General features: G+C 52.9%; 2 protein-coding genes across 3 annotated transcripts in view; one reads left to right on the top strand and one right to left on the bottom strand.

Moving 5' to 3' along the window:
* Positions 1 to 16,932, top strand: part of ACOT11 (acyl-CoA thioesterase 11) — a 52,131-nt gene extending 35,199 nt beyond the window's left edge. For both annotated transcript variants that reach the window (XM_081057955.1, XM_081057956.1), the window contains 11 exons: positions 253 to 388; positions 2,228 to 2,384; positions 3,534 to 3,653; positions 5,103 to 5,247; positions 6,634 to 6,689; positions 7,511 to 7,577; positions 7,942 to 8,025; positions 8,653 to 8,786; positions 10,762 to 10,893; positions 11,473 to 11,599; positions 12,803 to 16,932. In XM_081057955.1, the coding sequence (XP_080914081.1) occupies positions 253 to 388; positions 2,228 to 2,384; positions 3,534 to 3,653; positions 5,103 to 5,247; positions 6,634 to 6,689; positions 7,511 to 7,577; positions 7,942 to 8,025; positions 8,653 to 8,786; positions 10,762 to 10,893; positions 11,473 to 11,599; positions 12,803 to 12,958 (1,314 nt within the window). In that variant the 3' untranslated portion in view covers positions 12,959 to 16,932. The remainder of the gene's footprint in view (positions 1 to 252; positions 389 to 2,227; positions 2,385 to 3,533; positions 3,654 to 5,102; positions 5,248 to 6,633; positions 6,690 to 7,510; positions 7,578 to 7,941; positions 8,026 to 8,652; positions 8,787 to 10,761; positions 10,894 to 11,472; positions 11,600 to 12,802) is intronic.
* Positions 13,097 to 24,369, bottom strand: FAM151A (family with sequence similarity 151 member A; the record flags this gene model as incomplete). Its single annotated transcript, XM_081057957.1, has 8 exons — positions 13,097 to 13,770; positions 14,161 to 14,304; positions 15,046 to 15,185; positions 15,906 to 16,130; positions 17,903 to 18,062; positions 19,237 to 19,389; positions 23,032 to 23,178; positions 24,243 to 24,369. 8 exons carry the CDS (start codon positions 24,367 to 24,369, stop codon positions 13,097 to 13,099), a joined length of 1,770 nt encoding a protein of 589 aa, XP_080914083.1.
* Between the last annotated feature and the right edge of the window lie 625 nt (positions 24,370 to 24,994).

Raw genomic sequence — 24,994 nt, 5'->3', positions numbered from 1 at the left:
AGGTAGTGCTGTGACCCCTCTGCTCATCCTCTGTGCCTTTGCCCAAGAAGGGGGACTGGGGACGTTTGGAGGATGAACATGATATATCAGACCACATGGAGACAGGAAAATGGGGACAAAAAGGGGACAAATAGGGGACAAACTTTTAACCATCCAGCAGCCCCAGGCGTGAGATGGTGGCTGGGGGGACAGGCCCTGGTGCTATTTCAGGGAACCTGTCCTGAGCATCTCCCACCCCACACCTGCCCGCAGGTGAAGCTGAAGCAGACCACGCCGAGGACAGAGGAGGAGAAGACTGAGCACAGTGTGGCGGCTGAGCGCCGGCGCTTGCGGCTGGTCTACGCAGACACCATCAAGGACCTCCTGGCCAACTGTGCCATTCAGGACGGTGAGCGGCTGGGGATGGGGAGGGCACCTGGCGTCCTGCGTGCTCCCCTCTGCCCTGGGCCCCACTGGGCAGAGGGACGAAGGGAGTCTCCTTGGGATGTCCATCCGCTGGCGGCCTCAGGCGTGGCTGGCCCTCTTGCCTCAAGGTCTCCTGCAAGGAAAAGGGGCTGTTTGGGCCTCTCGCCCAGCTCCCAGCAGCCATGAGGATGGAATTAAGACATATGGAAAACACTTTGACATTCACAAAATTCATTTGGGTCTCTAGGATTTAAAGTATTTGGGAAGGTAGTATCAAGCTTGGCCTTGAAGACTCTAGGATTTTTTTTTAAAGCATGTAGCTAGCTAGCTAGCTAGCTAGATAGACAGACAGATACAGGTGTAGGTGTAGGTTTAGGTATAGGCATAGAGATATAGATAGAATAAAAAGCAATACTCCTACCCCAAAGGCAGCCCCCGCCCCCGGCACCTACTGTTCCTCATTTTGGGGCATCTTTTTAGAAATATTTCCTGCATGTTTAAGTACATAACATATTATTTAGTGCCCCACTTTTACCCAAAAGGGAACATACAGTATACATTGTTCTGTATCTTGCTTCTTTCCCCTTAAAAGTGCGTCTTGGAGCTTGTTCTATACCAACAACACACACAGAACTACTGTGCACTGGTAGGATTTTGACAGATGGAGAGATGAAGAAAGGTTTTCCTGACAGAGGACACAGGTTGGGCAAAGGCCCAGAGGGGGTACCTCGGATTTGCTCACTGATCCCCGGAACATTAGGAGGTAGGGTCTTCCTTAAAACCTAAAGAAGGCAATTTTAGGACAAGTCAAAGGTAGTTCAGCTGTCCAGAGTGGGGAGGGAGCAGATGGAACTAGCTAACTCCACTGAAATGCCCTATTTATGTTGGGCCTGGGGGCTGTGGCTGGGCAGACCCAGGCCTTCCTACCTCCCTCGAGGCTTCTGGAGCCATCCATCCCACTGCAGCCCTCCTAAGTCCCTCCTGTCCTGACAGCCCTCTGCCCAAAGGTCAGTCCAAATGCCCCAGCCTGGCATCCAGGCCAGGCTGACCGCTCAGCCTCATCTGGTGCTGTCCCTTACTTGCCCTCAGCTCCAGCTAAGCCAAGGCCCGGTTGCTCCTCGTGACTGCCCTGCTGTCCTGCCTCCAGACCTTGGCTCAGGCCTTCCACCGCCCCTGCTCCCTGCCTATGGCATCTCTGAGCAGCCCTCAAGCCAAGCACAATGTCACCTCTTTGATGTGCCCTCCCTGACAAGGTCTTCTCCCGGGGAGATGAAAGGCGCAGGGGGCACCTCTTTGAGTTGGGTGGGGCATGACACCATGTGCTTCCTTGACCCCCCAGGGCCCCGCCTCTCCTATGAGGATGTCCTAGTCCCATTGCCTCTGAGGGAAAGGGCATGTCAGGGCAGAGGGAGGGAAGAACTCAGCGTGCCTCCTGAGTTTGCACCGTGCACTTTAGAACTCTGATCACATTTCATCTTCACAGTCCTATTGGGTTGGGTTTGACATCTGCCCTTGACAGGGGAAGAAATTGAGGTTACTTGACTTGCCCCAAATCATACAGCCTGTGTGGGGGGGAGCTGGGGTTCAAACCCAGGTGTGTCTTGTCTCAACGCTGCTGTTCCGTCCTCTGCTCTGTGCCAGCCTCATCGCTCTCCCCCGCTTTCCTCCCATTCCTTATCCAGGTCCAGCTCACTTGGTGCTGAGTACATAAAAGCATCTGGGTGGGGTGGAGTGGTGGTGGTGGGTTCCGGGCTGCGCATGGGGAGGGTCTGCCCTTGGGAAACTCCTCACCTCCCCCCGCCGCCCGCCCCTCCTTGGTCAGATCTGGAGAGCAGAGACTGCAGTGACATGGTGCCCGCTGAGAAGACCCGAGTGGAGAGTGTGGAGCTGGTCCTGCCCCCCCACGCCAATCACCAGGGCAATACATTCGGGGGCCAGATCATGGCCTGGATGGAGAACGTGGCCACCATCGCTGCCAGGTGAGGGGAGAGTGTGCTGCCTCTGCTTCTCCTCCTTTCTCCCTTCCTTCCCTTGACCACCTCCCTCTGGGGGAGAAACCCAGGGTTGGTGTTGGCATCAAGGCTTCAGAAGCTTGGCTGTTCTGTTAGAGTAACCCGGGACATTCAGACCGAGAGATCCAGAGAGCAATGATTTCCTGTGAGCTGGCCATTTCTTCCTCGACTTAAAAAGCCCTCCATGGTTCCCATCTCCTGCCTGGGAAATGCCAAGCCCCTGGAACTGGCACCAGGGCCTTTCTTGACCTAGCCCTGCAGCTCTCTTCCTTTTTTTTTTTACATCCTCTGAAAATCAAGCCATTTGTCGTTCCCCTTCCCATCCTCCACGAAGCCTCTCTGACTGTTCTCTTCTCCCTAGAGGAGAAAATAATTCCTTCCCTCTTCTATAACCTCTGTGCCTGTCCTGGGCTTTTTCTATCCTGAATATTAGGGCATTTTTTGTAGTTATGATAACTGACGTTCACTAACTGACACTCTTATACCTCCATGACTTCGTACTTGCTGTTCCCTCTCCCAGGAATGCTCTTCCCAACCCACACCCTCCTTAGGCAAATGTATCCTCACCTTTTAGAACCCAGCTCTAGTGGCTCCTCTTCTGTGTTTAATGGGTGGAACATAATGCATATAAGCAATGGCCTTTGGGGCAGCCCGGGCTGAGTGCAATAAGATCTCCGAGGAAGATCAGAGGCCAAATAGTCAGGGAAGGCTTCCTGGATAGAGGAAGGACACTTCAGCTGGGCCTTTGGGTAGTTTGGGTAAGAGGAGGGCTTCCAGGTAGTAGGAACAGCAGGTGCTAAGGTATAAAGGTTGGAAGGAAAATGGGGAAGGGACTTACCTGAAGCCCTGCCCTAGGCTTTTTTCTGTCACCTTAAACTCAGCTGCTCTCCAGCCATGCACTTAGACCTCAGTATTCTAAGCTGTGAAATGGAACTTTAGCCCTGTTCCTCTGGGCAAAACTGTCACTGGGTTGGGTAGGAGTGGGTGGGCCAGAGGGTGGTGCATGTGGTTTTGGCTGGGTCTGGGGATGGGGCTAGGGGGAGGAGGCTGGCTCAAGCCAGTGGCTGAAGCAATAGGGACATTTCACCTGTCCTCCCCACCCCTGGCCTCCTCCAGCCGGCTGTGTCGTGCCCACCCTACACTGAAGGCCATTGAGATGTTCCACTTCCGGGGCCCATCCCAGGTTGGGGACCGCCTGGTGCTCCAGGCCATCGTGAACAACGCCTTCAAGAATAGGTGAGGTAGGATGGGCGGGACTGTGGTCCCCCTGGGCTGAGGGCTCTCCTTGACTAGAGAAGGGACCCACCTGCAAATCTGCCAGGAGCCCTTCGCCCTGCTGCTGAGGTCTAAACCCTGCCCTGCTGCCGGGTCCTTTCACCATCACCAAGATTCAGCTCTGACGTTCCCTCCTCTGGGCTCCCCCCGTCCTGGGCCTCCTGCTGTCGGGGATCGCACCTCGTGTTCAGTGGGTGTCTGTCTCCGGGCTCCTGCCTCCGGTCTTGCCACACTGTGGAGGATCAGATCACAGGGTCACCTCTTGCCAGTGTTCTGTCATTATCAAACCTTTTCCCACCCTTTTCCTAAAACAACACTTAGTTCCCCAAGCCCTTACCTTTGGAATGCATTCTGACACTTATTCCCAGACAAGCTTACTTTAAATATCTATCTTTTTTTGACAATTTCAAAGATCGTGTTGTAGTTGTTAAAAGTGAAGGATCTGGAGGCAGGCTGCCTGGGTTCAAGTTTGGCTCACCTCTTAACAGCTGTGTGACTTTGGGCAAGTTACTTAATCCCTCTGAGCCTCAGTCCTTTCACCTGTAAAATGGGGCTCATCACAACTATCTTATAGTTGTAAGGATTCAATGAAGTGTTACCAGAGAAAATGTTCAGTGAAGGTCAACCATGGCTGCTATTATTATTATTACTATTATTATTCGCAGTCTGACCAGCACACATTCTGCTGCTGTGCAGGGGAAAAGCCCTGGCCTGGGAGCTGTGAGGCCTGGTTTCCGGTCCACATGCTCTTCCTGACTGTTGTGTGACCTTGGGCAAGTTATTGCCCTTTTCTAGGTCTTGGTGTCTCTATCTGTATACTGTCTACATTCTGGGATCACAGACCTTCTTAAATGAGGGGGATGGTGGTGGCTGCTATTTTATAATTAATCAAGACAGTCAGATAGAAAGAAACAGCACCCACTGACCTGTCAGGATCACGGGTGTTAGAGCGCTGGCGAATGTGTATGTAATGAACAATTTTTCTAATAAGGCTTTGTACCTCCACCCCTTTGCTTATGTCCTTCCATGACATATTTTCACTTTCATATTATCATTATGTGTTTTATATATATATGTGTGTATATGTATGTATATATATATGTATATATATGTTTGTTGGCCCATCCATCCCTGGCTGTTAGCCCACGCGGGCATGGACCGGTCAGGCTTATTCATTTCTGTGTCCCCAGTGAGTGGCACAGGGACAGGCATGCAGTAGGTGCTCTGCAAACACCGATGAAAGGGAACAGTTCTGGGTTGCCTACCAGCGGGACTCCGATCCGCTGCTGGAAGCACTGCAGGAGTGCATGTGTGTGCGCGTGCGCGTGTGTGTGTGAGCCCGTGTGTTGGGGAAGGGGCATGGCCTCGGGAAGGTCTGTTCAGCATGAGAGCAGCCGTCCTTCCCCTCAGCATGGAGGTCGGCGTGTGCGTGGAGGCTTACCGCCAGGAGGCCGAGACCCACCGCCGGCATATCAACAGCGCCTTCATGACCTTCGTGGTGCTGGATGCAAATGGTCAGCCCCAGATGCTGCCCTGGATTCGGCCTCAGCCTGGGGTGAGTCAGGCAGGACCCTGCCCCAGCACCAGCTCCCCTCCCTCTCTGCCTAGGTTGGGGCTGGCCCTTGGCAGGCCCTGGGAGCAATGGGCCCAGCCCTGCTCCTCTGCTGGGGTATAGCCAGTAGTAAGAGTGCTGGTGTGATCCCCAGAGATGCCCCTTGGGCCAGGTGGGCACCTTGTTCTGCCTGCAAGAATTCAGACTGTGTGGGCCCGGCTCATAGTTAGATGTTAACAGGCGTTCATGGGCCTGCAGAGTTGGAAGAGCACTGGCTTTGGGGTCAGATATGGATTGGAACCGCCTCTGTCATGTTCTAGCAGGTCCCTTCTGCGGGCTTTCAGTCCCCATGTGTAAAGCAGGCACATCTGTAGTCCTGGCCTGACCGGGCTGTGGGGGCATCTTGGGATACTTGCCCTGGGCCTGGCTAAGGCCTGCAGGCACTCAGGAAGTGGTGAGTGTTATGACAATGGTGACAGGAGAACAAGGAGCACAGGGACAAGAGTGAGAGACCTGGATTCAAAGGCTATCCCTTAAAAAATGCTTTCTTGGGGGCCAGGCCCTGGCTTGCCACTGGGGGGTGGGGGGCGGGCAGGGAGTGACCTTGGAGAGGGCTTTTCCTCTGTCTGGGAAGGTCCCTGCCCTGCGTGTGTGCCTCACAAGGTCGAGCACAGGCTGTGAAAACCCCTTGCTCTGTAGCTGGGGGTTGGGCAGTCAGGAGTGAGTGTTGGGTGGAAGAGTAGGGAACCTGGCAGACGGGTGGTATAGTGTACAGTCCCCAAGGTCCTTTCAGGCCTTTGCTATTTAATGCTCATTAGTGGGGAGACATAAGAAGTTGTGATTAAGAGGACGAGCTCCGAGCTAGGCCATCACGGTTCTGATCCATGCTCTATTCCTACCATTGGGACCTTGGGCAAGCCATTTAACCTTTTGATGCCTCAGTTTCCTCCTCTGTAAAATGGCGATCATACTAGTTTCAACCTCCTAGGGTTGCTGTGAGGCCTGGATGAAATTTTTCACGAAAAGTACTTTAGAAGAGTGCCTGGTACATAGCAAATACTCAGTAAATGTGGATTTGTATTAGCATTGCCAGTACCCTTAGGGATCTCCTTCTCTGGAGGAGGAAACTGAGGTCCAGTGAGGGCAGCTGGTGTTCCCAGAGTCACTCAGGGAGTCTGAGGGGAAGCTGGGGTTGGAGCTTGGTGACCTGGCACTTTAGGTTGCTCTGACTCTGGTGGTCCCAGTGAGGCCTGAACTCCACTGGAGGGTGGCAGGGCCTCTTTGGGTCCTTGGCGGGGAAGTGGGGTATCAGTAACCTCCAAACCCACTCCGGGGGACAAGCTGGTTTGTCCTGCCTGCACCACAGTCTGTGCCTGCTTCTCTCCCCAGGATGGCGAGCGGCGGTACCGAGAGGCCAGTGCCAGGAAAAAGATCCGCCTGGACAGGCAAGTCGGGCTGGGTGGTGGGAGGGACACAGGGCTCAGGGCTGTCCACCTGCTCCCCAGGCCTCGGGCCTCTCATTTCTGCAGTACTGCCCCTGTGCAGGGCATTGGCTGGGCCCTTTGCATCCAGGCAGCCTCATTCCACAGTGGTCTGACTGGCTCCTTGTACAGGCAAGGACACTGAGGACAGAGGAATTTGGTGGCCACAGGCACAGATAGGAATGATCAGCAGAGTGAAAATTTGAACCTGGTCGGATGTGGCCAATTGCAAATCCTGTGTTCCTTTCATTGAGTCTGATGCCCATTTGACAGATGAAGAAAGTTCCTGAAAGGAGAAGCGATTGCTCAAGATGCAAACTCAGGTGTAAATGACTCTGCTAAGGAAGTACTTTACGAACTTGAAAGAGCTGTGAATACACCAGGGGTCACCATCACCATCCATTGTTAGTAAGGAAAGTGTGCATTCCTGGAGTATTTGTTGTATGCCAAGCACTGTTCTCCTCATGACAACCCTATGAGGCAGGTGTGACTACTGATCCCATTTCACAGATGAGGTACTGAGGCATAAGGGTGAAGTCACTTTAGCTCAGTTGGATGAACCTTCATCCAACACCCTTAACCCCCTGTCCCTTCCCTCCCCTGACTGAGTTTGTAAGTTCTCGCTCCTGTGTTCTGTGTGCCTGTCCAGTCTCCCTGGCCAGACAGGAGTCTCTTCCACCTGCTGGGCGGAGCACAGGGCTTGGTACACAGTAGGCCTGCAGTGAAGTTTGTCCAAAGAGATGGGCTCCCAAGGGACCAAGGTTGTCCTCTTCCCTCTTTTCCAGGAAGTACATTGTGTCCTGTAAGCAGGCGGAGATGCCTCTCTCTGTCCCCTGGGACCCGAGCAATCAGGTAAGGCCCCCTGCTCTGACGGTAGAGTCCTTGGGCCCACTGCACCACCCCCAACCCTTCTCCTGTTGTCGGAGTGGGTTTGGAGGTAGGCCTGAAAGGGACTGGATATTAATACCTCAAGATTGGTATAGTTGGCAAAGGGCTTTCCTGTGTTCCTGTTTGGGGAAGGAATCTGAGCCCCTGAGAGAAGGAGCAGCTTGTCCAGGTTCACTGGGCAAGTCTGGCCGGGCCTGGGCCTCCTTCCTCAACGCCCAGCTCCTACCCCTCTTCACGACCCAAGTTCCTCTCCCCCACCTCAGCATGGCCTCGGCACGGAGCCCCGAGGAAGGCGAGAAGGTGAGGCTTCTGTGTGTGCCCTGTCCAGGTGTACCTGAGCTACAACAACGTCTCCTCCCTGAAGATGCTTGTCGCCAAGGACAACTGGGTGCTGTCCTCAGAGATCAACCAGGTAGCTGATCCCACCCACCATTTCTCCTCTGAGCAAGCAGAGGTGACTGATTGCAAATAGCAGAAACCCTCTCAAACCACTCAGGTCAAAAGGGGGTTTCTTAAAAGGAATGGGATGAGATCATGAAACCAATCCCTTTATGGAAAGATACCGCCCCCACAGGGCCTGGAGCAGAGAACCCCCAAATCTTTCTCTCCTCCCTGCCTGCCTTCTTGCCCCCATCTCTCATTCCTGCTGTTCTCTGCCAGCAGGGATGGGGGTGGGGCAGTGAACAAGCATGGGCTGGGGGAAGATGAGCTCTGTCACTCTTGCCTGAATCACTTCTCCACCTATGACATTAGGGGGTTGGATGGGCCCCTGGCTCTGAGGATCCATTCCACTGTTGCTTCAGTCACTGCTTCTTAAGATACCTTCTTGTCCACCTGTGCTAAATTCTCTCAACAGCCATGTTCATAGGGAAACGACTGAGGCTCAGAGAGGTTGAATCTGTTGTTCACAGTCACATAGCGAGTCAGTGGCAGCCCTGAGCTTCCAGACTTCGCGTCCAGCATCCCGGTCAACCCACCCCACCATCCAGCATAGTCTGGGAGGGGGTGCCGGAACGAGACGGCCCTCTGTCCCCTGCAGGTCTGCCTGTACGTTCTGGAGGATGACAAGTACCTCTCCTTCCACATGGAGATGTTGGTGCATGTGGACACAATCCAGGCCTTCCTGCTACTCTCAGACCTGCGTCGAAGGCCCGAGTGGGACAAGCATTACCGGTGAGGGACACGGCACAGTGGGGGCAGAGCCCCTTCTCACACCTGAGGGTGAGGATGGGCCCTCACCTGTCCTGCTGAGTCATCCCTCATTATGCTCAGCCCTGCTGTACTTTAGCCAGGGGTGGGGTGGGGGACTGTAGTTATGTGTTAGGTGGGAGTCAGGGTCAGGGGTATTCTGAGCCTTTTGGGAAGAGACTGAGCCGGGAATTGGAGTTGAAGATCTTGTGCTGTTTCTGGTCCAACTAACTGTATGACCTTGGGCAAGTCATGTCCTTTCGTAGGCCTCCTCTTAAAATTAGTACTTGAGGGATGGGTCACGGATTTGCACTCATGGATAGATCTGTGATATTCATTCTGTGTTCTATGGAGTTTTTCATTCCCAGAGGAGTTTCAGGAACTGAGGGTGGGGGTAGGAAGGCTGAAGGAGTGGGTGGGACTCCCTCCTAGGTTCAGGCCAACTAATGGCCAATTTGCTGAATTTACCAAGTTTGCCAGTTCTTTTTATGGATATGTACACGAATATGTTATTTTTGAATGTAGTGAATGATTGAATATAAATATTATTCCTGTGAACACATTTGTTCCCCAAATTTACTGATTCTTCATATGAATATCTTTTTGCATTTAGTCAAGAAGATAAATTTGTTCTTAGGAAAACAGATTTCGGTGTTTAATATGAGAATGTTAAACTGAAACTGGTAATTTTTCAAATCCCTTGGAAATCATTTTCTGTTATGCCACTACCCTATTTTGGGGGTAGAGGTTCTTTGATCATTTCTCCAATACCTTATTATGAGGAGCCTATATTCTTGAGTTTATCCATAAGGAGGACCTGTGCATTTGGAAATTCAGTGAGTAGGTCGCTTGATTTTTGACAAGTTGGCCTGCCCCTTCCTGCCCCCATCTGTTCGTACCTGAGCAGGTCCTCTTGTAGCTGCTTATACACGGGCTTTCTGCTTAGGGTTTCTTGGCAAAAGGGCTGTGCTGCTTTAAAAAGCCTGGTCTAGGTGACCCCAGGTCTGCTGGCAGTGCCATTCAAGAAGCCTGAGAGGTGATATGGTGGTGAATGCTGTGGGGCAGTGGAAGGTTGGGCATATGGTAGGAAGGCTTCTTGGAGGAAGTAGGCTGGTGTGGGCCTTGAAGGCCAGACCAGATCTTGATATTTGATGGGATTGTGGGGGAGTGGCCTGAGGGGTAAGGGAGCCCCTGACTGCTTCCCCCAACCCTGCCCACAGCCACCCTGCTCCTGAGGCAGCCTCTGAGTGTAAGTGGGAGAGCAGGGGAGAAGATAGTGGGTCTGGACATGGTCATGCACACCTCTATGTGGATGTCCTTGTGTGTGCGTATGTGTGTTTTGGTGTAAGATTGTGTGTGTATAGGCACGTGAGTGTGGTGTGCCCGGGCCTGAGGGACACAGCTCCGGCATCTGACAGCTGAGCACATTCCAGCCCTGCTTCCCTATTAGTTCTGTGGCTGAGGGTGGGTTACTTCCCTGAGGCTCAGCCCTTCCTCTATGTAAGAGTACCTGCTGCTGGGCTATCGTAGGATTAAACTCGTAGTACGTGTGAAGCACTTAGAGTAGTGCCCGGTACATGGCCGGCGCTCACTAAATATTCAGCACAACGAGTAAATGATCACACACCTGTGTGGCGCGTGTGCACCTGCACAAACAGATGCACACGGGTCTGTGTGCACGGTGGGTGTCTCTATCCATGAGTCTGCGTGGAGATATGCCCACAGGTATGTGTGTGTTGTGCATGTGTATGCATTTGCCTGTGCACGTTCATGCGTGTGTGTGCGCACCTTGGCCAGGCCTTCCTGTTCTCTTGTGCTCCCTGCTGAGCAGTGTAGGGGATAAAATGTCCCCCAAGCATCCCCTTGGGGAGGCTGAGGCAGGGAGAACTGTGCCAGAGCCACTGTCGCACAGGGAACCGGTGTGACGGCCTTGGGCTCTGAGCTCTGGGCCTTCCCACAGGAGCGTGGAACTCGTGCACCAGGTAGACGAGGACGATGCCATCTACCACGTCATCAGCCCTGCCCTCGGCGGCGATGCCAAGCCCCAGGACTTTGTGATCCTGGCGTCCCGGCGGAAGCCTTGTGACAATGGGTGGGTGCCTGCCTGCTGGCGCGGGACGTGGGTGGGGCTCCCCAGAAAGAATCAGTGCTGTGCTTCCTATTGGCTGTGGGACCCCAGGTACCACTTGGCTTTTCTGGACTGCCATGGGTTTACTGTGGGTAAGGGGACAAGGGAACACACCTCCCCTCTGGTCACTCATGCTCTAAAGCAGGATAGTCTCTGTCCCTGGGGTGGCAAGCCCATTTCTCACATGGTGCCTTCTTGGCGTCCATCCTTTGAAAGCCCCATGTTGGTTGAAGGGTGGTGAGCTGGCCAGCTGGGCCACAGTGAGGGTGCCAGGACAGATGGCCTCACTTCTGCTAGAAATAGGTACAGAAAGATGAAGCATGAAAATCCCGAAGCCCACCACTCCTTCCCGAGTGTCTGCGGTAGAGGGGCTTTTCCACAAAATTCAGTGAAGTCACGCTGGCTCCCCTCTCCAGCCTTTGGGCCTTTACGAGTTTATATGCCTTAGACTCTGGTGTCAGTGCTGAGGGGAGTTCCGGAGCCTTAGGTGGGCAAAATAGGCTCTCACCTTTTCTTTCTGTGCCCTTCTCTGCCCTTCTCCAGGGACCCTTATGTCATTGCACTCAGGTCAGTTATGCTGCCCACTCATCCGGAGACACCAGAGTATAGGCGCGGGGAGACCCTCTGCTCAGGCTTCTGCTTCTGGCGCATGGGGGACCAGTTGACCAAGGTGAGGCCATGTCCCCTTTGCCCTCCATCTGGACCCACCCCCAAATCAACACTCATGTACAGGGCTCAGTGCTGTTGGCTCACACAATTCTAGCCCTAGGCCCCCATTTCCTGCCTCCCAGCAGGCTCTCTTCCAGCTTGGGGAACCTAAGAGTATCAGGCTGAACGTGAGATCTAATCTCACCTTGATTAAGATCTCATCCATGCAGAGTAAGTCCAAGGCCACTACAGGGTCTGGGAAAAGCTCTAGACATTGAGGGCAGAAGGCCTGGGTTCTGATCTAAAATTCATCATTACTTACTTATATACCCCTTTGTTCTAGGAAGGCTTGCTGTGGTTCTCAGGGCCCATCAAACGATGTGGGAAGGGGGCTGAAAGTGAACCAGGGTGGGGATATGCAGCTCCCCTTGGTTCACAGCTGCTGCTAGGGCCCCTAAGACTTGCCCAGGTAATACACTTAACTGATGAGCTTCTCAGGAAGATCTCTAAGGCCCACCTTTTATTTTGTTTATTTTTAATTATTGCTTTTTTTCTTTTTTCCCCTTCTTCCACCACCCACCCTCACCGCCCATTCCGGTTCAAGCCGTTGTTTCTCAGTCTAGTTGTGTAGGACACAGTTCCCTGGCCCATGCTGGTATTATGAGCCTTGTGCTGGCTGAGGCAGTCTGTCGCCAGTTAGCTGCTGACGATGGCTGCTGGCTACTCACGCTGGCAGCCCATGGCAGTCCACACCGGCTTCGGCTGCTCACGGCAGCCCAGCTCCAGGGAGAGCCATTGTTCATAATCTTAGCTGTAGAAGGTGCAGCTCACTGGCCCATGTGGGAATTGAACTGGCAACCTCGGCTTTAGAAGCATGGCGCTCTAACCACCTGAGCCACTGCGCCGGCCCTAACACACCTTTTAAACAGGATTCCATGCTGGGCCCTGGAGACCCAGTCCCTGTCTGCCAGGGTCTCCTGGCTGGCTGGGAGAAACACATGAAGATGGTAGTAGGTAGTGCCAGAGGGATGTTAAGGTTGTCAGCACCCAGAGGGAGGGGTCTGGAAACCTGCTGGAGGTCATGCCTGGCAGTCCTGTAGTCTTCTAAGGCCCCAGGTGCTGCCCTCCCAGCAGGCTTAAGCAAGGCTGCCTCCCCACTCATGTCCACTGGGCTCCCACTCCCTCCCCAGTCCAGCTTCCCTGAGTGTGGCTTTCTGTCCTGCAGGTCTCCTACTACAACCAGGCTACTCCGGGCTTTCTCAACTATGTGACCACCAATGTGGCTGGCCTCTCCTCTGAGTTCTACAACACATTCAAGGCCTGTGAGCAGTTCCTTTTGGACAACCGGAATGATCTGGCCCCCAGCCTCCAGACCCTCTAGGCACTTTCAGTGGCCAACTCACTCCCACTCCATCCTGCCAAGGACACATGTGCAGTGCATTGAGAAAGGCAGACATTTATTTTTCCTGCCTCCCTAATGGGAAGTCTTGACCCAGGGGTCCTTCAGTCCACTGGGTGGTCAGTTTCTGCCAACATCTGCCAGCAAGTCTTCGCGGTAACTCTGGGGCAGCCTGTAGTAGACCCGGGTTCTGTCCACGGCCCTGGCTGCGAGCAGTACTGTCCGCACAGATGTATAGTTGCCCCCTGTGGAGCTGTGCTCCACTGTGACAGTGGCCCGGGGTGAGGCTGCCAGTAGCGTGGACACAACTCCAGCCATGCGCTGGCCCAGCAGCCCAGCCTGCAGCTGGAAGGACACAGGTTGCCAGAGGCCCTGGCACAGCTCCAGCATGTCTGTGAGCAGCTGTTCCCCATAGCCATTGCCCAGCACCTCCTCAGGCCAGCCTGGTGCCACTGTCACATGGGGGAAAACCTCGGCCACAGCTGCAAGCAACTCCTTGCCAGCCATGTGGCCAGGAACCACAAAACTCCCATGGGAGACTGTGGCGCCGACCCATACAGGCCGAGGAAGGTGGCCAAGCGTGGAGAGGTGGGCTAGCACTGCCAGAGACGGCCGGAGGGCTCTGGGCTCTGCTATGTGCAAATGAATGCCCCAGCGTCCAGGATGTGTGGCAAGCTGCAGCAGACATGACTCCAACGTCAGGACAGGGCCACCTGGGGCACGTACTATGGGCATAGGATCCCCAGCGGCAAGCTCCTGGAGGCCCACGTTCAGCAGGATCATGCCTTCTTTGTCTGGAAAAGGCAGTGGAGGCAACAGTGTGTGGAGTCCAGTTATCATGGGGATGTCAGAGGCCCTTGTGAAAGGGGTGGAGGGGTGGTAATGGGCAGCCAAGGAGGAGGAGCTAGTGCCTCTTCTGTGTGGGATCTGTGGACTAGGTCTGGGCCCTAAGTGGAAGGGCTGATTTATAAATGTGCCTGGGGCTCATCAGAATGACATGAAAAGCGGTGTCTGCCTCACAATGTGGCTGAGGGCTCAAAGGTGCTGGTCTGAAGGTCAGGAGCCCCAGGCCCTTGGCAACACTGTCCTCCCCCACCTCCTATCCATATTGCCATGGTAACAGAATCCCTGCCCCAAGCAAAGGAAAGCCCCACTATTTAGCTGGGGCTGCAGGCAGACCTCACCTGGGAGTTGCACTGTTGCTGCTGTTCCGTTGCCCTGGATGTCAGGAACCAGCCATACCACGCTGAGACCATCACCCCTGGGGAGCTGGAGAAGAGGGATCAGGCTGCCCCCTGTGTAGTAGCTTCGCTTCCTTGTGGCATTCACTGTGGGGCCCCAAATAGCCAAGATGAAGTGACCGCCATTCTCAGAGCGCCTTCTGAGTGCCATGACTGTACATGCATTCTCTCTAAGCCTCACAACAACCTACCAGGTAGCTGTAATTTCCCATTTTGTAGATTACAGGAAGTGACTTGCCCAAGGTTCTACAGCCAATAAGCAGAGTTGCTGGGATTGGACCCTCCCCCTCCCCTAGATGGCTCCCAGGAGAGGGATATTGAATCTGATGGGTCCCCTGTGAGATCAAGCTTAACTGCCTACCCTCCTAGGTTTGGAGTCAGGGAATGAGGGCTTTGTCCAAGGGAACAGGTAACATCTGGATCACTGATTAGCAGGCACAGCAAAGGGGCTGCTCTCTGAAACGTTAGAGTAACCCAACAGAGGAACTCTACTGCAAAAGAAAGTATATAGGGTTTGGAATTTTCTGGGTTCCAATCTGAGCTGTACCATGTAAAGACTGAATGATTTTATACACATTCCTTAACTGTTCTGAGCCTAAGTTTTCCTGTCTATAAAATGGAGTCTCTGCTTCATTATACACAGCTTAGTATGATACCAGGGGTTGGCACACAGTAGGGACTTAAAATGATTACTTTCCCCTGTTTCGCACAGGACTTCCCCCTTCTGATGCCCCACACTTCCAGCTCTGCCCCAGTGTCCTCCAGCTGCTGCCCTGTGCACAGTCCAGCCCCACTTCCCATACCCGCCCTCTCAAAGCCACTTCCTACTGGCAAGCTGCTTGAACTGCGAAAGGACAGGCTCGAAGAGGTCATAGTAGACTTGGTGGGTGGCACAGTTGTCCCGAATGTAGAGGAGGTCGTCCACTGACACGGGGTCCGAGGCACCCTGCCACAGCGTCAGGCTGTACCTGGGGCCCAGAGAGCAGGCTCAGCATCTACCTGGGCCCAGCAAGGTTCTCAGCCCCACTCCTGTGCTCAGAACTGGACCCTAGCTGGGCTGAGCATGACGTCCCACCAATCCCTTCTCCCGGAGTACTACCCCGCTTCCTGGGGCAGAAACCACCACAGGGGCTTCAGGAACTGAAAGCAGAGGCCCAGGAGGAGGGAGGGGATGGCTTACGTGCCTCCTATTTCCTGTTTTAGGAAAACAACAAAGATAGAAAGGGCTAGGGGGAGAGGTCAGGTGTGAAGGAGGAAGGGGGCAGCCTTAGGACTCCTGTGGGGAGTGGTTGAGAAATGTGACGCTTGTCAGCAGGGTGCAGACTGCAGGAGTGGAGGTGAGGGTTCCTCAAGCCCTATAGGACTACTCTGGGGCAGATGTTGCAGGTACAGTCTGTGTAGTACACAGCTGGCTCCCATGGGAGAAAGCTGTAGGGAGGCAAACTGTGTCTCAGTATAAACTTTCCAACAGGCAGAGTTATGCACCAATGGACAGTCGGCTGCCTCCGATGATAGTGAGCAGCCCATCACCAGAAGTATACAAGCAGAAAGCAGAGATGTTGTAGAGAATGTGAGTACTAGGCAGGGGCTATACCAGAATCTTTAAGACCCTTTCAGCCATGAGATCTTCCTGGAGGCCTCTGTGCCTGGGGGTGGGTTTGGCAGGAGCAGGGGCTGTGAGTTTTCACCTGTCCGATTGGCCTAGCAGCCAGCTGAAGTGGGGCCAGGCAGCCCGTGCCATGACAGCCCTCACAGGGAAGGTGACCCTCTGCGGCAGCGCTCCCACCAGCTTGTGCATCTTCTCCACCATGGCTCGGGTATAGGTGCTGTTTGGGAACAGGGGCACATAGAGGGTGGTCCAGCCTGGAGACAGGGTAGCCTCAGGGTACTTCTCCTGAACCAAGGCCAGGAACCTGCAGAGAATCAGAGACACTGGTCTTGTAGAGCCCTGCTGGCCTCCTTCTCATTTCCTGGTTCGCATCACTGTGCTAGGAATTGTCGGGACCTATTGAGTCTATGTGATATAAGGGCAGAAGCAGAGTCCTAAAGAGCAGAAGTGACTTGTTCAAGGTCCCACAAATTGGGCATGGATTTTGGAGTGAAGGGGTCTGGGATCAGGTCCTGATTGGGACCTGGCGCAGTTTATTCAACCTCTGGTTCTCAAAAACAGAGTTCTTTCAGGCTTGGCAGGGCCTCTTAAACATCCCCATGTGGCCAGAGGTGATAAAATCAAGAGCCCCAGGGGTAGAGATCTGGGCTCTGCCTGCTGTGAGAGCCTCTGAAGCTTCAGATTTTAAAATTTCATTCAGATTTTACCCTGATGCAAATTCGAATAGGCAAATAAGTTTACCCTTTCCTTTTCCCAAACTATTGAGTAAAATCAATACTCCAAGAAGACAAACCATATTTATCTTGGGTCACTGACCATATTTTTCAAACTTCTGCTTTCCAAATGCACCTCAGTTTGAGAATCCCCAATACTGGATGGATGGTACAAAGTGTGGGGCTTAGAATCAAAAAGAATTAGAATCTTTGCTCTGACAATTACTAGACTTAGGCAGGTCATTTAACTTTGAGGAGATAGTTACTGTATTAATAAAATGAAAATGATAGTACCTACCTCATTCTCATTGTGAGAGTTAAATGGTGTTTTACAACTAAAATACTCAAAACAGTGCCTGGGACACATAATAAACTTTCAATAAATTAAGCCTCAATTGTCAGTTTTCTCATCTGCCAAATGAGGGGAAAATACTCCCAACACCTGGTGCTGCTATATAGGGATTGAATCAGGCGTGTTTTTTCTCTTTATGTGGCCCTTCTTTGTAAACTGTAGAGCACCATTCAGCTGGCATATATAAGGGCTGTTGGTGGTGGCAGTGCTAGGATTTCATGGGGGCTGGGCAAGGAGTCAGCATTTTAGACTTTCCTAGCAGGTCAAGCCCCGCCCTGGTCACTGGGGATACAGAGTATCCCGAATGAAATAAGGGCTGTGTTAGAAGTGTGGTTGTCAACCTGGGATGTGGGGCAGTATTCGGAGGAGATAATGCCTGGGCAAAGATTCTTCAGGAAATGGGGGGAAGGCATTTGAGGCAGAGGAATACCATGTGTCACGCAGGGCGGCCTGCGGGGTCTCTAGTCCCGCTCCCCACATAAGAACGCAGAACATGGTGAGGCCAAAAAGGAACACCCACGGAGCCATAGATAGGGGAGTCATACCACTATAGTCTCACTGGTGGCTGGTTGGAGACACAGGAAGCAGGAGCCATACTATCCGCAACCTGTCATCCGCTTCTCTGCCAACCAACCCCACTTGCTAACTGCAATGCCCTCTTGCTAGCTCAGCCACCATCTTCTTGCTAGCCCCCATTTGCTGCTAGCGTAGCCACAGCAGTTATATTAGTGGCCAGTGGCTCACTGGTTACAGCTGACAGCCAACTAGCCACAGCTGATGGCCATCCGATCACAGCTGATGCCCATTTACTACCGGAGCCAGCACCTTTCCACGTGAGGCCGAGAGCCTGGACACTGCACTCCTGGCTATGTCCCTACAGTATGTGTGAAGGCTCAGAAGTCAGTACATGGTGTCTCCAGAGGCAAACTTAGGAAGGGTCCCCTGAGCACTTCCCGTGCCAAGTGAAGGAAGAGGGCTGGACACAGTTGGGGCAGAGAGGGGACCACTCACCGTGTGGCATTGATCTCGATGGAGATGGGCACGTTGGGGCCCCTCAGGATGTCGGCGTTGACCCACACAGGCCTCCGGACTTTCCCGTCCTTTGTCAGCCGCTGTAGGAGATCCAGGGAGGGCCCCACGGCCTTGAGACTCTTGAAGTCCAGCTTGATACCTGTGGGGAGGAGGCCGAGAGCTTGGGGAACTGGGTCCTCGTGCTCAGGGAAGAAGGACTGGAAGACATGACTTCCTGGGGCGGAAAGCAGGTATGGTGTGGTGGGGGGATGGGGTGGGGAGGGGAGGTGGTAAGACGGAGCAGATTCTGGCTGAGTGTGAAGAAGGGCTTTCAAACAGACAGAACTAACGGAGAGAGGAAGAGCTGCTGCAGGAGTGAGCTCCCATTTCTCGAGGAGAGGAAACAGAGGCCAGCTAAGGGCTTAGGACTTGGGGCTGGTGCAGGGGTTGTCAGGCATCTGATGAAAAGGGCAGTCTCAGAGGGTCCTAAGCCACTTGAGCCTGTAGGGAGGTCATTTGGCCTTTGGGAAGGGGCATTTGAATAGAGAAGGGCAATCTAGGGAGAGGAAGGACCCAGTGTGAACAGAGGCCCATTCTATTCAGGGTGGTGAGGAGCTGGGGATGAAGGGAAAGTCAAGAGATGAGGCCGGGAAGTTACAGAGGGCTGCTGAAAGCCAGGCCAAGGAGATCACACTTTGTCCTGAGGACCATGGGGAGCCATGGAGGTTTAAAGCAAAGATGTGACATGACAGTTGGGATTTGGAAAGCTCACTCAGGTATGTGTGGTGGTGGCAATGGTCCGGGGAAGACGAAAGGGACTGAATTTGGAGGCAGGAAGCCAGTGAGGAAGGAGGTCCAGGAGAGATGGTGTGGCTGGGACAGGGGCAGGGGGTTGGATTAGGGTTAGGATTGGCCCAAGTAAATGATGCGGGACATGGGGGAGAGGGGGATTGTTAGGGTCATGCCTAGATTCTGACTGTAACTGGCAAAAGGACATGGGAGGAGAGGGTGGAGCTTAGCTTTGAACATGTTTGTATCCAGTTGTGTGGATCCAGGAGGGAACACCCTGTATGTGTTTGGCACTTTGCAGTTTACATCCCCCATCTCACCTGTGTGTCCAGGACAGAACACCCTCCACATACCCTCTCACATCCTCCATCTCACCTAGAATTAATTCCCTGAGCCCGGGCTTCTGGAACATTGGGCGGGAAAGCCAAGGCAATGGGCAACTCGTGATGGACGCTGGACTTACCTCCCAGGGGAGTGATCCCTGCACATGCTCTCTGAGGACCAGCAGGCTGGGGAGCTGGAAGGGGGCCAAGAGAAGTGCTTACCTTTCTGGGAATTGGCCAGCACGGCCTCCAGCCACTGCTGCAGGGTGTTGTCGCTATAGATGGCCGGGGGGTGCGCCATGATGGGGATCCCTGTCTCATTGGCTGTGTTGAGCCCCTCTACGGTGACATCTGCCTCTAGGACCATGACATTGCCTGTGCAAGAGGCAGAACTCAGTCAGTTTCCTTATTTTTTTTAAAACAATTGTTCTTATCATAAAAAATACTTCATGTTCATTATAGAACACTTGGAAAATACAGAAAAACAGGGAAGGATTTTTCTGTCTGTTGAGATGCCGCTTCCAGGCATAGCCTCTGTTTGGCTCAAATAAACTCAAAAAAAAGAGAGGGAGGGAGGGAGGGAGGGAGAGAAAGAGAGAGAGAGAGAGAGAGAGAGAGAGAGAGAGAGAGAGAAGAAATATAGAAAAACAGGAAGAAGGGAAATAAGGAAATATTCATCTACATTTCCATCATAGTTCACGTTTTGATGTATTTTCTTCCATTTTCGTCAATGTATAGTTTTTACACAATTGAGACCACACTGCATTTATAATTTTTAACCTATTTCTTTCAACATTATGACGTATTTTTTTTATGTCATTTAAAAGAAAAAATTACAAAAGCCATGGCTGAGGCTGCTCCCCATGATTTAGTTAACCCCGTCCTATTCCTGAGACATTCCTACAGTTTCTAATTTTTTTGTTAATAATGATGCATATATTATCCTGGTTTTCTGATTACTTCGATTCCTATGTGGAATTTGAGTCAGGACAATGCAGGGTGTCATTTTTAGTCCACATTATCAAATTACTGTCCAGAAAAACTGTTGTGGTTCAGGTTCCCACCTGAAGTGCATGAGCTTGCCCATCTCTCTGCACCTTGATAGCACTGAGCATTGTTATTTTTCTCTTTTAAATTCATGCAGTTGACTCAGTCAGGGGGATGTCACCTGGGAAGCGCTAAGGCCTGTGCAATGGGAAGCAGATGCAGGGAGACCAGCCAGCAGCACTCTGCATCTGGGGAGTGTAGTGGAGGGAGGGCGGGGCTGCCCGCAGCTCCTGCAACATCACTGGCCGCTGGCATCAGCAGGGGCCTTTTCTCCAGTTTATGCTCACAGACTCCCTTTATGTTCCTCTCATCTCTGGCCCTGATCCCCTCCAAGTCCATTCTCTGCACAGCCACTAGAGTGAGTTCTAAACGCATACCTGAGCATGTCACTTCTGTTAAAAAACAAAAACAACCCCACCCAGTGCCCTGAGAATCAACTCCAAATTCCTTCCTTGTTGTCCTTGTGGTCCCACCTAACAGGGGCCAGTTCCAATCTGGGGGAGGCAGGGGTGCATTAGGAAGGAGCCACGATGAGCCACATCTGAGTCCTGGGACCCTCTGGTGCTGCTGCTTCCTGAAGACAGGGTCACGTCCTACTCACTTCTAAATCTTCTTCCTGAGACTGACCCAGAGCAGGGGCCCAGCAAATACTCCGCAAATTGGACTAAACACTGATGGAGAGTTCGTGCTGGACCTAACCTGCCTCCTTGCAATTGCCACCTGAGTCCAGCTTCTTCCAAGAAAAATTTTCCGTTGTCATTAAAAGCTGTTACTCGCTTTCCAGATGCTGAATCTGGGGGTCCAACATGCTTGGGGTGGGGTGGGGGGTATGAAGAATGAGTAGGCCATGAGGGAAAGATCAGGTTCCTGCAGCCACAGCAGTAGCCCTGGTCCTCAGGGGGCACAGTCATGAAGGAGTGTTGCTCTCCAGAGGGAACAGACAGGAAGTTACCAAGCCCCCACCCCCACCCCCAGGATCTCTACACATCCCATCCAGGCAGGAAAGCACCACTGTGGTCGAGTGTGCAGCCCCTAAACCCATTCTGTTAGCTTCCAGTCCAAGCAATCACACTTGCAAGCTATGTGACCATGGGCAGGTTACTTGGCCTCTCTGTGTATCCTTTTCCTGTTTACTAGAATTAAATAGTAAAACATCCCTGGTTAGGCATTCACTATGTGTTAATTATTATTTACATGGAGTAGTTCACTTAACTACGGTGACCATATGTCCCCATTTGCCTGGTATATTTCTGTTATCCCTGCATAATTATTACTGATCTCTTTCACTATAAAAATTGCCCTGGTTGGGATGATAAATGATATAGTCACCCTACCAAACCACACTTTGCAGAGGGAAAAACTGAGCTGCAGACAGGTGAAGTAACTTGTCCCAAATCACTCTGCGGTACATTAATGTGCAACGTAAAATTTGAACCCACTTTTGTCTGCTTCTCAGGCCTTCACTCTGGCCTCTCCTCTCCACATGGATGTCCAGTCATGTCCAAGATGATGTCACCCGTTTAACCCTACCACTGGCTAACTAGTGGAATCCCCACCCCAACTGTGGCACCACCCTCCTCCCAGGGACCTAGCCCAGGGACCTGGCAGGACTGTCAGGAAGAAAACTGGGACTGGGGTCCTCTCTGCACCTCGAAAACTATGCTAAGGGTGCCTCTCCGTGCTTCCGTGCTGATAGCACTGCCTGGGTGGGGCCTTTGGCTTTCTTCTCGGCCCAGGTCCCAGCCTGGTGGGATTGGCTGTCTGCTACCTCAGGGCTGACATGGGTTGAGCCAGAGAGGTCCTGCCTCTCTGGCCTGGTGGGAAGGGTCTTTTTCTTCCTCATCACCAAAGTGTGAACATTAGCCTCCCCATCAGAGGAGGTCCCTGAAGCACAGCAAACTGGTTCCCCCGATCCTGTGGTGGCCTCTCCGCTGTTGACTATCAGCCTGCCTCCTCCAGGAAATTCTCCCTAACTCTTCATTCAGTAAACCTTTCCCAGGTACAGGCTGTCTGGTGTGGTGCCCTGTGGGAATGAGCCAGACCTGGTGCCTAGGCCAAGACCGTCTCACACTTTGGACCTGTTTCCTTATCCGAAATTGAGGGATTTTGGTTAAGCAGGGCTTCTGAAAATGTCCTGAGGCCAGCAGTGTCAGCTCACCTGGGAACTTGTCAGAAATGCACATTCTCAGGCCCCACCCCAGAACCACTGAATCAGAAACTCTGGGGGTGGGGCCAGAAATCTGTCTTCTGAAGCAGGCTCAAATTTGAGGACAACGTCTTCCATTTTGGATCGTTACTGCTTTAGAGTTTATCAGCACGTTCATAAATGTTCTCTACTGAGCATTCTAACAGTCCTGAAGGAGAGGCTGTCTTCCTGTTTAACTGAGCTGGGCATAATGCAGTGGGCAGAGCGTGGGGCCAACTGCTCTGTTCCTATTTTGGCTGAGCCACTTTCAGTGTGACCTTGGGCAAGTCACCCAACTTTTCTGAGCCTCCTTTTTATTTCTGTCACGCGGTACCCTTGAAACAGGCTGCTTGTGGACCCAGGAGAACCCATGCTCCATAGTGAGCAATCGCTTATCGGTTGCCATAATCATTCTGAGTTGGAGACTCAGAGTTACACGATTTGTTTAGGTTTTCACAGCTTGTGTTTGATAGCCCTCGATTTTCTGGCTTCCTTAGGCGTTGAGGGCAAAGTCCTCCTTACCAAGGACAGTAGTCACCTGACAGCTGGGAGGAGGGCAGGATATGATGACTTTGGAATCAGACCTCTGGTTCAAGTCAGAGCTTATCAGCTGCACAGCCTGAGCCAGTCACTCAACCTCTCTGAGCACCCACTTCCTCAAGGGGAGTGTGGATAGCCAGCATAGTGCTACCTCACAGGTAGAGTTGTCTTATCCCAACCTCTGCTTTCCCTCCATCTCTTCCACTCCCACCCTGACCCGTCCCCGCCCTCACAGCTGGACTTACTGTTCAGAGCAGCCCACATCTCTTTCTGGCTGTTGGCAGCGTGGTACCAGGTGACCAGCAGGCTGTCCCGTTGGCTGATCTGACCCAGGCTCAGCAAGTAGTCCAGCATGTCTGCGTCCGGGCGGCAAGCCGCATCCTGCTCACAGCCTAGAAGGAAGCCAAGGAGGCTGCCAGCATCAGTTCTCGCCCCAGCCCAGGAATCCCGTCCGTTACCCACTCTTCCCGCATGCCATCTAGCAGAGACAGTGGGCCCCCAGAGTCATCAGTGCTGCACAGCGGGGAAATATATGGGCTTCTAGGTGCCAGGAACCTCCAAACCAGCCTGGGAAGGTCAAAATGTTTACAAAGAAACATTTAAGGGGGGCCTTGAAAGACATGTGTAAATTTGACTACAAAGGGGATTGGTTATTCCAGACAGAAAGGACATTATAAGCTAAGACTTGGCTGCAGGAAGAAGGGTGGTTGCCTAAAGGAATGGCCATTGGCTTTGTGCAGATGGGATGTATAGAAATGGAATAAGGCAAGATTGGAAAAGAGGGTTGTGATCAGGTTGTAAACGGCCTTGAACTCCAGAAGAGGAGGTGGACATGTGCTGAGGGCAGCGAGTGAGTTGAGTGTTTAGAATGCTCTCACTGGCCGAGAGAGACTGAGTGAGTGGGGATAGGCTGCTGTAGGGGCCCGGGAGGGGTGCAGGAGGAGCTTGGAAGCCTGAGAAGGCAGGGTGGTAGCAGATAAAGAGTAGCAGGTGGAAGGCAGTACCCTCAATGTGCAGGGCCCGAAGAGACAAGCCTGAGGCGAGACGAGTGGAGGCTGCTCACAGGTCCCTGTGTGAATGAATGGAGGAAGCACGGGGGCGAGCAGGTGTGGGGATGAGTTTGGCTCAGTCTGCTGAGTTTGAGATGCCCATGTGATTTCCAAGAAGAAATGTATCTGGGGGCACAGAAGGGAGGTCTGGGCTGAAGACCAAGATCTGGTGTGGTCTTAAGGCAACTGAAGCCTGGTGTAGGGAAAGAAGGCTAATGGAACCCTCTGCTGGGGAGAAGTCTTGGTGTGGTTGGTAAGGGAGAGGCAAATGGAGGGATAGATGAGGTTGAGTCTCGGTGGGGATACAGAATAGAAGAGCTGTCCCGCATGGGGACAGAGCCTTAGTTGAGACAAGGAGTGAGCAATGGGGGAAAGCCAGCATAATGGCATGGCGGGGAGGCCCCTACCTGGCTGGGTGACCTTCTGCAGCGTGAAGCACAGGACCACTCCAATGACACACACCAGAATCAAACTGGCAACGCTGGCAATGATCCACTTGGTCTGCTTGTTTGGGCACTCCTTCAGGTAGGCCATGACGACTCTCTCTGGAGAATGCCTCCCAACTCAAGGCCCAGAGTCCCTAAGTGCTCTTTAGCTGGGATGGGGCGGGAGGCAGGAGCCCCCAGCAGTACCAAATTCTCCCCCAGGGCAGGGTAGCTCCTGCAGGTGTGGAATACCCCAGACCACCCTCCCTCTCCTCCTCCCTGCTCTTCTTCCCTCACCCTCCCAGGATCTTAAGGGTCAAGCAGAAAATCCTGTCACCCCCAATATGACCTTTGAGCACACAGAGGCAGCAGAGAATGTTGGCCCAAGGCCCACCCCCGGCCTGTCTACCCCTGCTTAGGAGTTGAGACCCTGTATCTAGCTTGCTTTTCTGGAGACCTGCAGCAAGTTTCTTCCCCTCTCTGGTCCTGGTTCTCCTCTTTGTAAAAGGAAGCAGCTGTATTGTCCTTTTTTCTATTTTTGCCCTGCCCCAGGAAGTCAAGATCAGGCAAGGGTTGGTGACAAGGACAGATTAGGTCTGCCTGATGAACTGAATTTTCCTTCCATCCCTGATTGTGGCTGATAGATTATCTACTTGAGATTGAAACCGATAGGCCTGGCCTGCTGGCCTGGGTCACTGTATGTCACTCCAGGGGCAGCGAGTCCATGGGGAGGG

Source organism: Rhinolophus hipposideros (assembly GCF_964194185.1).
Source record: "Rhinolophus hipposideros genome assembly, chromosome: 8".
Lineage (NCBI taxonomy): Eukaryota > Metazoa > Chordata > Mammalia > Chiroptera > Rhinolophidae > Rhinolophus > Rhinolophus hipposideros.
Note: the sequence above shows the minus strand (reverse complement) of the source record. Positions and strands in the feature narration are given on the sequence as shown.